This window comes from Ursus americanus, chromosome 14 (genome assembly GCF_024610735.1).
Source record: "Ursus americanus isolate L20-20 chromosome 14, mUrsAme1.1.p, whole genome shotgun sequence".
NCBI classification, from domain to species: domain Eukaryota; kingdom Metazoa; phylum Chordata; class Mammalia; order Carnivora; family Ursidae; genus Ursus; species Ursus americanus.
Window position 1 is genome coordinate 42896621 of NC_142140.1, and position 12066 is coordinate 42908686.

At 51.5% G+C, this 12066-nt stretch overlaps 1 protein-coding gene across 1 annotated transcript in view; it reads left to right on the plus strand.

Annotated features, from left to right (window-relative positions):
• PBX4 (PBX homeobox 4) overlaps positions 1-12066 on the plus strand; it is a 35626-nt gene that overhangs the window by 17103 nt on the left and 6457 nt on the right. The window contains exons 3-4 of the mRNA XM_045778603.2: positions 11130-11377; positions 11656-11846. Of these exons, the coding sequence (XP_045634559.1) occupies positions 11130-11377; positions 11656-11846 (439 nt within the window). The remainder of the gene's footprint in view (positions 1-11129; positions 11378-11655; positions 11847-12066) is intronic.

A 12066-nucleotide genomic window follows, 5' to 3' on the forward strand; every position in this document is an offset into this window, starting at 1 on the left:
CACATCAGGCTCCTCCGCTATGAGCCTGCTTCTTCCTCTCCCACTCCCCCTGCTTGTGTTCCCTCTCTCACTGGCTGTCTCTATCTCTGTCAAATAAATAAATAAAATATTTAAAAAAAAAAACAAAAAAACATCAGTTCCTGGGATAATTCCTTTTAGGGTAATTAGGGCATTGACTGGTCTAAAAACCTGATTCCCAGCCTGGAAAATTGGGTAGGACAGGTTGACGTGCAGATTGCCGGGCTGGTCACCTGTGTGGGACTTGGCAAAATTAAAGTCACACCTTGGGTGACAACAGCCCAGCTTTGGAAGCTTCTAGGCCTTTCCCCGTGGCTCGCATAAGGTATTACCCAGTTAAAATAGGAGCATTTCTTTGGATGAGAAATGAAATTGTTAATGTAGACAGAAATCATCCATAAGTGTTTTTTTAGCTATTGCTGTTAAATATTCTCAAAGCCTTGTAGGAGAGCATGGACTAATTTTCCAGACCTTTTACCTGGCTGTGTTTTATATTATAGCATTTTGGTATCTTTTCCTTTTGCCTCATTGCCACATGCAAACCTAAGCAAACTGCATATCATTTTTACTTCGTACTTGTTACAGAACTGCACAATTTTAATAAATGCCTAAGTATATGGACATGAAAAATAATTTGCATGTTTGGTTGAGGTTTCAGTACTTAGGTTGTGATGTATTTTAATTAAGGATTAATTAGAAATGATGGGAATTTGCATAATGTTATACTCCCTCAGTTTGATGAATATCTAGTGTGCATAGTTGCCATGATTTCAGATGAGTGTTTATTAAAGGAATAGTCTCTGTAAGGCCCGATGGGACTTTTAGTTATCTAGAGTGCTGCTTAATTGGACTAACCTAGGGGACACTGCCTCACAGGTAAATGCAGGCAGTTCTTAATACCAACAGGCTGTATTCAAAAGTGTCCTCACTTAGAGTAAGAACTCAGGACCGTTTTCCCCAGGGAAACAAGAATATAAAAGGGCCCTTGATAGAGTCACGTGAGGGGCCCGCTTTGGCAGGAGGGTTAGAAGGCCATTGTTCCGCAAAGACCCAACCTGGAGGCCAGTTTGGGGCAGGCAGGAGGAGGGTGAGGGGGGTGTTGTTGGTGAGTCCCTGGGCCACTCCAGAGACACAGGGACACCCTTTGAGTTGGTCACATCTCCCATCCTTACCTTGCCTGTCTGTCCCTCCCAGGCTCCTTGAGGACAGAGCCAAGGAAAGGCCTCCCTGCCCGTGCCTGACTTGCAGGAGCACTTCGGAAGTGTCCCCAGTACGTCTGAGTGTGCGGTGCACTCTGGGGAGACGTTATCAGGTTAAGGAGGGTCTTTCTATTGATGGTCTGCTAAGGGTTGTTTTATTTTGTTTTTTTAAGGCTTTATCTTTAAGTAATCTCTCTCCAACATTGGGCTGGAACTTACAATCCTGAGATCAAGAGTCGTGTGCTGCACTGACTGAGCCAGACAGGCGCCCCAATTTGCTAAGGGTTCTTTTTTTTTTTTTTTTAAGATTTTATTTATTTATTCAACAGAGAGAGACAGCCAGCGAGAGAGGGAACACAAGCAGGGGGAGTGGGAGAGGAAGAAGCAGGCTCACAGCAGAGGAGCCTGATGTGGGGCTTGATCCCACAACGCCGGGATCACGCCCTGAGCCGAAGGCAGACGCTTAACAACTGCGCCACCCAGGCGCCCCCAATTTGCTAAGGGTTCTTATCATGAGTGTGTATAGTTTTAATTGATTTTTTTTCTTTTTGTATCTTTCGAGTTATAGTTTTTCTCCTTTAGGTTACTGTGATGATTTACATTGATAGATTTTCATTGACATTGGTGATTTACACTGACACAGTTTGAAAGCACCTGTATGCAGAAATAAACCCTTTGCAAGAAACAACAATTGTTGGAGAGGATGTGGAGAAAGGGGATCCCTCCTACATTGTTGGTGGGGATGCAAGTTGGTACAGCCACTCTGGAAAACAGTGTGGAGGTCCCTTAAAAAGTTAAAAATTGAGCTACCCTATGATCCAGCCATTGCACTACTGGGTGTTTACCCCAAAGATATGGACGTAGTGAAGAGAAGGGCCATATGCACCCCAATGTTCATAGCAGCAATGTCCACAGTAGCTAAATCGTGGAAGGAGCCGAGATGCCCTTCAACAGATGACTGGATTAAGAAGTTGTGGTCCATATATACAATGGAATATTACTCAGCTATCAGAAAGAACGAGTTCTCAACATTTGCTGCAACATGGACGGCACTGGAGGAGATAATGCTAAGTGAAATAAGTCAAGCAGAGAAAGACAACTATCATATGATTTCTCTCATCTATGGAACATAAGAACTAGGATGATCAGTAGGGGAAGAAAGGGATAAAGAAAGGGGGGGTAATCAGAAGGGGGAATGAAACATGAGAGACTATGGACTATGAGAAACAAACTGAGGACCTCAGAGGGGAGAGGGGTGGGGGAATGGGATAGACCAGTGATGGGTAGTAAGGAGGGCACGTATTGCATGGTGCACTGGGTGTTATACGCAACTAATGAATCATCGAGCCTTACATCGGAAACCAGGGATGTACTGTATGGTGACTAACATAATATAATAAAAAATCATTAAAAAAAAAAAGAAAGAAAGAAACCCTTTGGACTATGATTCATATATTTACGCACACGCATGTACATGGGTGCTGCTGGCTGCAGGCGGCTGGTCATTTAGTTAGACAATTAGTTAGTCATGCATCTCTGCATGAATGAGGCTGGGTCGTGATTTCCTTATGAGCTCCTGTCTTGAGGTCCCTGTATGGCGAGTGTGGCTTTTCCTGGGTCTCTTCTCTGCAGCTGTTTGTTGAAGAAAGGGGCTCTGTCTTCCTTGAGAGGTTGGTTGCCATAAAATGGCCTGGTGGCCTTTGGGGAGAGGTTTCTTAGCCGAAGTTCCTACTTCGGGAACATGATTCTGTGAGGCCAAGCACGTTCCAAGGAGCTGGAGTGATGACAGCAAACCAGAGTGATGGTTTTTAGCGAGCAGGGTGGTTTCACACGACGATAACAGAGACAGACCTGCAGCTTCAGGGCCATGGGTAGAAGGGGGCCTCTACCTGCCTGATGGCACATCTTCCCTTCCTTATTGGGCTAGAGTCTCAGAGGCAGGAATGGCTTGGTGCTCCAGGCCAGAGAGAAGCCACATTGGAGCTGAGTGGGTGAGGGGAGCAAGCAGCAATGGACAATGCCGGGGATGAAGGACGTGGGGGACTCACAGTCTGTTGGGAGAGTCAGGCCACCTCCTGCTCTTGCCCTTCCCCTTCGTTCAGTGTCTCCCTGGGCCTTCTGCTGGTCATCCCACTGCCCTGGTCTCCCTTACCTCTACGCTGCCACCTCACACCACCCAGCCCCCTCCTGCATGCACAGGTGCCCCTTCCTCCATCACGCCTCTCCCAACCTGGCTCCCAGCCTGTCATCGCCATGGCCACGCTGGGCCCCCCAGGCACTCAGAAACCCTGCTCCTGTACCCATACTATTGCCTTGGTTGAGGTGTTCTTTCCTGGGCCAGGGAACCTGGTCTTCCTCCTCTGTGAAGGCTTGCCTGAACTCCTTTGCTCCCCCAGTCCAGCACGGGGCCCACAGCCTGTGTCCCTGCCACATTCGCCGTGTCACCGGGCTGGCGTTCTCAGAGTTAGAGGGGTCTGCCTCCCCAGGAAATGGATCTTCCTGTGGGAATGGACCCGTCTTCTCTAAAATGTGGTCCTGCTCTTCATTTAGCATCTCCCTATCCGCTTGATGGGAGCTCGTGGAGTGAGCCTCTCTACTGCACACAGGACTTTCCCTCGGTTTCTTATCTCCAGGACCCAGGAACTTGCCACAGGGTCTTTCCAGGTGACAGCAGCATCTCTGCCCCGACCGCGAAGACAATAATGATATGCAGAGATGCAGGACTCCTGCAAACATGGGGGAGGAAATAGGTTTACTCCCCGAGAGGGTCACTTCTGGACTGTTCTCATGGAACCCTGGAGCTTGGATCTGAGAGCTTCTGGCCGTGACCCAAGTTCAGTCCGCTCTGGCCTTGAGGAGTATTTGGCTCACCACCACCCAGTACCGGTGTAAAAGACGAGCAAGATGCAGTTCTGGGAAAAAGAAAGGGAAAATAAAGCAGATACACAAAATAATAAGCCCAAAAGTCTCATTAGATTCAACAGACAAAGTTACTCCATCACGTTGCTCTAGAAGTTTCTACGTGCAGCTTCTCATGTCTGTGTTGGCTTCTCTGTGGACGGGACAAACCAGGTGGCACCTTTCCAGGAGTCCTGGTCTAGACTGGAACCGAACTAAACAAGCTAAAATCCTTCGTACTACACCCGTAGAAGAAGGGAGAAGGATCAAGAGGGGGGCCCGAGGAAAGGGCATTTGAAGGCAGTAGTACAACGGTGTTGACCTACCTGCCCTCACGCATTCAGGTCCTTCCTCAGGTACATATTAGGCTCCACAAATGCCTATTCTGGAGCAGGGGTCGTGAGACCATAGTGTTGGGAAATAAAGTTTTATTGGAACACAGCTGCTCATTTGTTCACTCTTGTCTGGGGCTGCTTTGGTGTTACATCGGTGACTGAGCAGTAGTGACAAGAGACATGGGGGCCCCATGGCCCCCAAAGCCCAAAAGAGTTACTCTCAGGCTCCTTCCAGTTTATGGATCTTGGCAGGAGGGATCCTGCCTCTGGAGCCAGGAGCAGGAAAATGGGTGAGGGTGGGCAGTTCCAGAAGGTCAGGGTTGGCAGAGGTTTTCTGAGCAATGGAGTTGCTGGAGGTGTTGCTGGGGCCCCCAGCCTGGGGCTTGATGGGATTTTCAGGGCAGCAGCAGCTCCTATACCCAGGCATTAAGGCTCAGAAACTGCCCATTATCAGCAACAACTGCCACTGACCAAGTCTGGATCAAGCCAGTTTCCGTGACAGGGTGGGAAGGTGCTGACCCTCTAATCTCTGCAGCCAGGGCCAGCCGAGGGGTGTGCAGAGTTTACTGGCTCCCCAGGGGAGTGTAGAGTTAGTTTGGGAAACCTCTGGCCTATCAGATGAAATTACCCTGATGAGCAAAGACTCCTGGTCCCATGTACACACTCCATTGGTGTCCATCCTGAGGGAAGGATGTGGGGGAGACCCAAGAGGCAGGAGCTCCAGAAGCAGAAAGAGCAACCACAAGCCATTGAGACCTTCCCTATAGCTGGAGTTGTTGTTGTTGTTGTCATTGTTGCTGGAGTTGTTGTTGTTGTTTTTCTTAAACACTTGGATCCAGGTACAGAAGATAATTTACCAGGGGCGCCTGGGTGGCACAGCGGTTAAGCGTCTGCCTTCGGCTCAGGGCGTGATCCCGGCGTTATGGGATCGAGCCCCACATCAGGCTCCTCCGCTATGAGCCTGCTTCTTCCTCTCCCACTCCCCCTGCTTGTGTTCCCTCTCTCGCTGGCTGTCTCTATCTCTGTCAAATAAATAAATAAAATCTTTAAAAAAAAAAAGAAGATAATTTACCACCTGCCACCCCTTTCCATGTTCTCCAATACCAGAGGCGTTGTGTGAGGGAGGAAACACTCTCACAAAAGATGACAGCGGTTGCTGGGATGAGCACTTTGCCAGAATTCCTTGTCGAATTCCCTTATTACCTTTGCTGCAAGAGAAGTTGGAGCCGGTGGCGCTGAACTCCAGCCCGAGAATGAGGACAGGAGCACTAACCTCAGCCAGGTCTCTCTGACCACGCTGGGTCCTCCCCAGAGGCCCCGTTCCTGTCAACATGTAGTGGCAGGAGACCCCAGTCTCCGCTGCTCCCTGGGGTCGGCAGCCGCCACTTGTCACCCCAAAGCCCCAGCTTATGCCCAGCACTTAGCCCTCAGCAAGGGAAGAAAACACATCACAAGGTTTCTGGAAGCAGGAAGTGCCCAAGCTTTTCTTCCTAATGATTATTCTCACCCATGACTGCAAAGACACTGGTGCTGTCACTGCCAGACTGGTGCTGCAGGCAGATGGATGTGGGGCCTGGTGTGACCAGATGAGGGCGACTGTGGGCACTCAGCATGTTCTCAAGACTCCAGGCCTCTAGACCCTAACCCTGAGGTCCCAACAGCAGGCTTGGCCTTTCTGTTGTCCAAAGGCTCCTAGGAAAGCAGTTTGGTTGCCACCTGTCCCTTGACTTCAGTGCATTGTTCTATTCCGAGTTCTCTCATCTTCATCCATCCAGACAGTGGGTGGTGGAGACCCCTCTGTGCAGGAGAGGGGGGCAGGCTTCGGAGGGCCTAGGGCCCTGCCCATTGAGGGCTGCAGAGAGGAAGAGAGGTCAGTGTTTTGCTGAGTCCTGCACTCTGGCAGGCTCCAGGTCAGGCCTGTCCCATATCATCCCATCCCAACAGGTGCTCAGGGCGGCTCCATTCACAGCTGGGTGCTGTAGCCAGAGGGGTGACACATTCACAGCCATGTGGTCAGCCCAGTTAGGGGTGTCTGAAGTCTCTGCGGCTCAACTCATGGGTTAGACTTCCTCCCTTGGGGGTCTGGGCTCTGGAGATGGCTCTGGGCCCTGGAGATGGCTCTGCCCAGCCTCCCACCTTGGCACGGGAGGAAGCTGGAACACGGTCTTGTTGCCAAGCAAGAGCACTCCTGAGTGGGCGAAGGAATAAGCAAGCAGAATGGGGAGAGTCAGGGTGAAGGAGGCTTCTCCTCTGACCCTTCCGTCTCCCCCAGTGGCCATGTCTTTGTTCTATTAAGAAGAGAAACATAAAAGCAACTTGGGATCATGTTCCTGCCTTAATCTGCTTGGGAGGTCCTAAACAACAGACATTTATTTTCTCACAGTTCTGGAGGCTAGAAGTCCAAGATCAAGGTGCCGGCTGATTCGGTTCCTAGTGAAGGCCATTTCCAGCCTTGCAGACAGCCACCTCCTTGCCTTGCCCTCACACCGAGCTTGGGGGAATGGGAGGGCTCTCTTCTTCTTGGAAGGCGGCAGTCCTAGGATGAGGCCCCACCCTTACAACCTCGTTCCATCGTAATCACCTCCTCACAAGACTTGTCTGCAGATACAGTCACAGGAGTTCGGGCTGCAGTGGGTGAACCAGGGGGACACAGTTCAGTCTATAACAGTTCCGTATTATTTCTTTAAAAAACAAACACAATGTGTTGATATTCACAATTTCCTTTCATTGTTTGATTTACCACGGTTTTCATCGCCTTCAGTAAATTAGGAACAGAAGGAACTCTGGCTGTTGGCCCCGGGGTGGGGATTTGGGGGGCTTTATTTTAGATCCTACCTCCTCCTCTAAGTGCCTCGAGCAGACAGTGTCCCTGAGCTGAGCTCCTGGTCCCCGAGGCCTCCCAGTCTCCAGTTGAGGGCCCCTGAGGGTGCCGAGGAGCTCGTCTGAGATGCTCTGGAACAGCCTACCGGAAATGAGCTTGTTGTAATTGGTGGTAATGAGTATCTAATGACCATAATTAGGCCAGTTACGGTGCCGGGGAGGACAGGGGCTTGGTGCTGAGGGAGAGAGAGAGCTGTGCTGCAGGGCGTTGGCGTAGGGCAAAGCGCACTTAGCAAGCAGGGGAAGTGACATCCAAACACGTGTGCTCCGCGCAGCCATGTCCACATCTACAATTGGTGGTGACCAAAGCTTGGGGTCACTTTTCTTTTTAAGTTTTGCTTTTACTCATATATACACATTTGCAAAAATGTCCAGTCGTAAAGAATAAAGCTTGTAGGGGGTGATTGTTTACCATAACAGCACCTCAAGGCATCCGCATGGCTAACACCACGGGGCCTGGGGTATGACAAGCATGTTGTCTCATTCATGGACATCTGGATGGTTTCAGTTTTTCAAAATTACGAACAGTGGAGGTAGTGTGTGTCCTGTAAATATGGCATCTATAGGTGTCAGTGTTCCTGTAGGACAAATTCTCGGAACGATAATTTGAAGATCAAAGGATATGCACTTTTTCATTGTTAATCAGCATTTCAAAACTCGCCTCCGAAAAGGGCTGCACCCGTACATGCCAATAGAGAGATATGAGAAAAGGCTCGGGTATACTCTGTGATTTGAGAATCTTCATTTGAGAAAGGCAAGTTCCATGTGTTTTTTTATGTATTTTTAAAAATCTTCAACACTCGGTATGGTACTCAGCTTGTTATGGGCTCCTAGGTACCCACTGTCAGATAAAGAACACGAGAAAGACGGCCACACGGCCTACAGCAGCCCAGAGTTACACACACACACGTGGCACACTCAGACACATTTACCCTCACGTGCTCCCACACCTCTGCGTGCACACGCATGCCTTCACTAAGCCTCGTGTTCCAGCCCTGACCGCTCCTTTCCCTAGTTCAACTGAAGCCATAATGGAAGGTGAGGAGGGAGCCTCTCTGCCCCTGGGCGTCAGAGCTTGCTGGGGGCCCTCTGGGGAGCAGCTGGGTCCTGTGCGTCGCTCTTGGCCCGCTCCTGATCCCCCTCCTAGACCATAGGCACTCAGGGGACAGCTGAGGAATAAACATGATACAGGCGTGCAGTGTCTGCTGTGCTGTCAAAGGGCGGTGTGCATGGCCCAGCAGAGGGAAAGTTCACGAAGGTGAGTTTGGAAGGATGTCAGGCAAGTCCCTGAGTGCCAGGTGTCAGGTTCTAGGTTTTATCGGAGGGTGCCAGGGAATTGTTGAAGTCTTTGAACAAGACTGGAGTGATGAACACAGTGTTGGAAGGTAGTCAGCTTGCAGGTGTGCAGGATGGATAGGACGGAGAGAGGGATTTCCTCCGCACGTCATGGAGGACAGAGGAGGGGTGAGAGCAGCAGGATCCAGGAGTGGCATCAAGGGAGAGGACGGATGGTGAGTTGATTGAGGAGGTAGGATCGATAGGATTTGAACACAGAGGGACCTGAGCAGGAGGGCATCCATTATCTACTCTGGGCGAAGAGAGATCAGGGGGGCCGGGGCCTGTACCAAGACCAAACTCTAGAGCAGACTTAGGGCCCGTCCAGGAGCCCCCAGCCGCTTAGCTGCAGTGGGTTTCTGCAAGGACCAGATGGGGGGCATGTGCAGCCCCAGGAGCCCCGTCCTGGTGGAGCACGGGAACTAAGATTCACTTCTGGTGCCCTTGAAGATCCCATAAGGTTGTGAGAGATTGGATCTCCACAGTGGAAGGCTGTGGGGCGCTGGTGGAGGGGCCCTCTCCCTCAGCTCTTTCATTTTTTTTTTTTTTTAAGATTTTATTTATTTATTTGACAGAGATAGAGACAGCCAGCGAGAGAGGGAACACAGGCAGGGGGAGTGGGAGAGGAAGAAGCAGGCTCCCAGCGGAGGAGCCTGATGTGGGGCTCGATCCCATAACGCCAGGATAACGCCCTGAGCCAAAGGCAGACGCTTAACGACTGCGCCACCCAGGCGCCCCTCCCTCAGCTCTTTCAAAAAGCGCGTCCCTGCGACCCAGCGGGACTGAGTCCCCACCCGTGAGGAAAATTCCTGCAAGGATAGCTTTTGAGCTCCTTCAGTTTTCACAGGTAAATTTGTGACAGAAAAGGTCAGTCCTTTATGCAGGGAGCAGGAAAGGGACAAGTGATAGTAAATATCTCTGATAGGGCTCCACTTCTTTTTTTTTATTTGAGCATTTAAATCTGTTAGTAGGTGATAGTATTAAAGGAGCCTGTTCCCAAGAAGACACTTAAAACTTTGTTTTTCTGGGAAGTCAGAATTAGATGGACATTATCACCTCCTTCCCCATTCCCTGCCTCCCTCCCCGCAGGGACACCCCTCCCCATGATCGTCCACCTGTTTCTTTCTCTGTAGCCACAGACACTTCTTCACTGAAGAAGCAAACAAAATTCAGCTCCTGCAAGACCACCCTCCTCGGCCCCAAACCTTGCTCTGCAGCCCCTGCAGCAGCCTTTCCCTCCCTGCACTACCTGGCTCCCACGGTCCCCTGGAGCTTTCTAGTCAGCTTCTGCCCCACCAGACCCTGCAGCTGCTTATGCGGAGGTTAACGGCGGTCTCCTAATGACTAAGCCCTCACGCTTCACCCCCGTGATTACTAATGGTTTTTCCTTGACCTACCTGATCATTCTTTCCATCTCCTCCTTTGCCTGTCCCTTATGTTGGTTTTCCAGCATTCAGGGGCCACAGCCTCCTTCTCCTCAGTACAGCTGTGGGCACAGGTGGATACGTACAGATGTCCCAAACACACCACATGCAGATGACACGTGACTTTCTGTCTCCCATCCAAACTGGTCCGTCCATCCCCAAATCCCAGTAAGCAGCCACCTCGCATCTGATTGGCCGGGTCAGCCTTTTCACCTGCCACTCTGCACACTGGGCTTGGGAGAATGTGGTGCCATCCGTTACGCAGCCCACTTGAACTTGGGTGTTGCCCTGGCCTCTTTCTCTCACACCCATATCCGGGGCCAGGGATCCTGGGGTCTCTCCCTCTGGCTGCCCTGCAGTTGCCCTGTGTCCATCTGGACAGTGGCAGCTCTCCCCACTGCCTCTCCTGCCCATCCAGCCCTGCCCCAAGAAGTTCCCCCCTCTCAGCCCAGCTGAGGCCCAGCCTCCAAGTTTTAGAGCCAAATGTCTTGTTTCTCTGTTTAAAATCTTTAAGTGGATTAGTTCATATTTTCTGGTACTTTCCATCAGGCTTTTCCTCTCTGACTTTATAGCAACAGTTCCCCTCCCCGACACACATCTCATAACAGAGGCACACCAACATAGCCCTGCGCTGACACCAGGCTGCCGTTCATGTTCATGTCCATGCCTGTGCTGGTGTGAGCATCTGCAAATGTGCCCTCCTCTCCCTTCTGGACGCATGGTTCAGGGCTTCGGGCTTCTCCAGTGCCGGGTGCCTCCCCAAACCTGCCCCGTCCAGGCCTCTCATGGGGGCCCAGCCGTAGGCTCTAAGTTCTGCCCGCATGGCTACGCTGAACCGTGGCCTGTGTGCACTCCCTGGACTGCACTCCTATGTGGCACCCGGGCCACTGTCAAAGTGGGTAACTCGGCGTCTCTTACTGGTTGAAAGGAAGCCTTCCTTTCCCTTCAGGGGTTCAGATAGGATGCCAGTGCTAATAACCTGTTGTGGTTGTTTTCGCTCAGACAGCGGACACTGATTCGGTCCCATCTCTCCTGTCTAGTGTTAAGCATCCATGGCATTCAAGAAGAAGGTCCCCCCAATGCTCAGCTCATGAGGCTGGATAACATGCTGCTGGCCGAGGGTGTATCCAGGCCGGAGAGGCGAGGAAGAGGAGGATCGGCGGCAGCGGCCAACACAGCAACACCAGGTGGCTGTCCAAATGACAATAGCCTTGAGCACTCTGACTACAGGGCCAAGCTGTCCCAGATCCGACAGATTTACCACTCTGAGCTAGAGAAATATGAACAGGTGATCTTTCTGCATGGAAGAGTTTCTATCATGTGAATGCGCATTTGTCAAAGCAAAACATGGAACGCTAACCACCTTTCTTTTGTGGCACAGACCAGGGAGTACATGCACTTGGTCTCACGGCAGAGGTGGCTGATTTTGCTGGAAACCCTTTGCATTCACTTCTCAGTAGCCAGCCTGTGTGGGAGCTGCAAGGGGTGGCAGGTGGCTGGTCCTGCATGGAGCCCCGAGCCAGCCTGCTGGGTAGTCACAGGCTGGCACGTGTGTCCCCACCCCAGGCCTGCCATGAGTTCACCACGCACGTCACCAACCTTCTCCGGGAGCAGAGCAGGATGAGGCCCGTCTCGCCCAAGGAGATCGAGCGCATGGTGGGTGTCATCCACGGCAAGTTCAATGCCATCCAGATGCAGCTGAAGCAGAGCACCTGCGAGGCTGTGATGACCCTGCGTTCACGGTTCCTCGATGCCAGGTCAGGCCCTACGCACTGCCCATGACCCCAGGGTTGGCTCTTAAGGAGAAGAACCGAATTGCAGCTGGCTTGGGTTTAAGTTCTAGGGGCCTCCCAGCCTGTCCCGGGGCTCCAGCTGTGGCCGGGGGTGCAGCCTTCACACAGCCTCTTGGGAGGCAATCAGAAGTGCTGACCTTGGGGCGCCTGGGTGGCTCAGTGGGTTAAGCATCTGCTTTCGGCT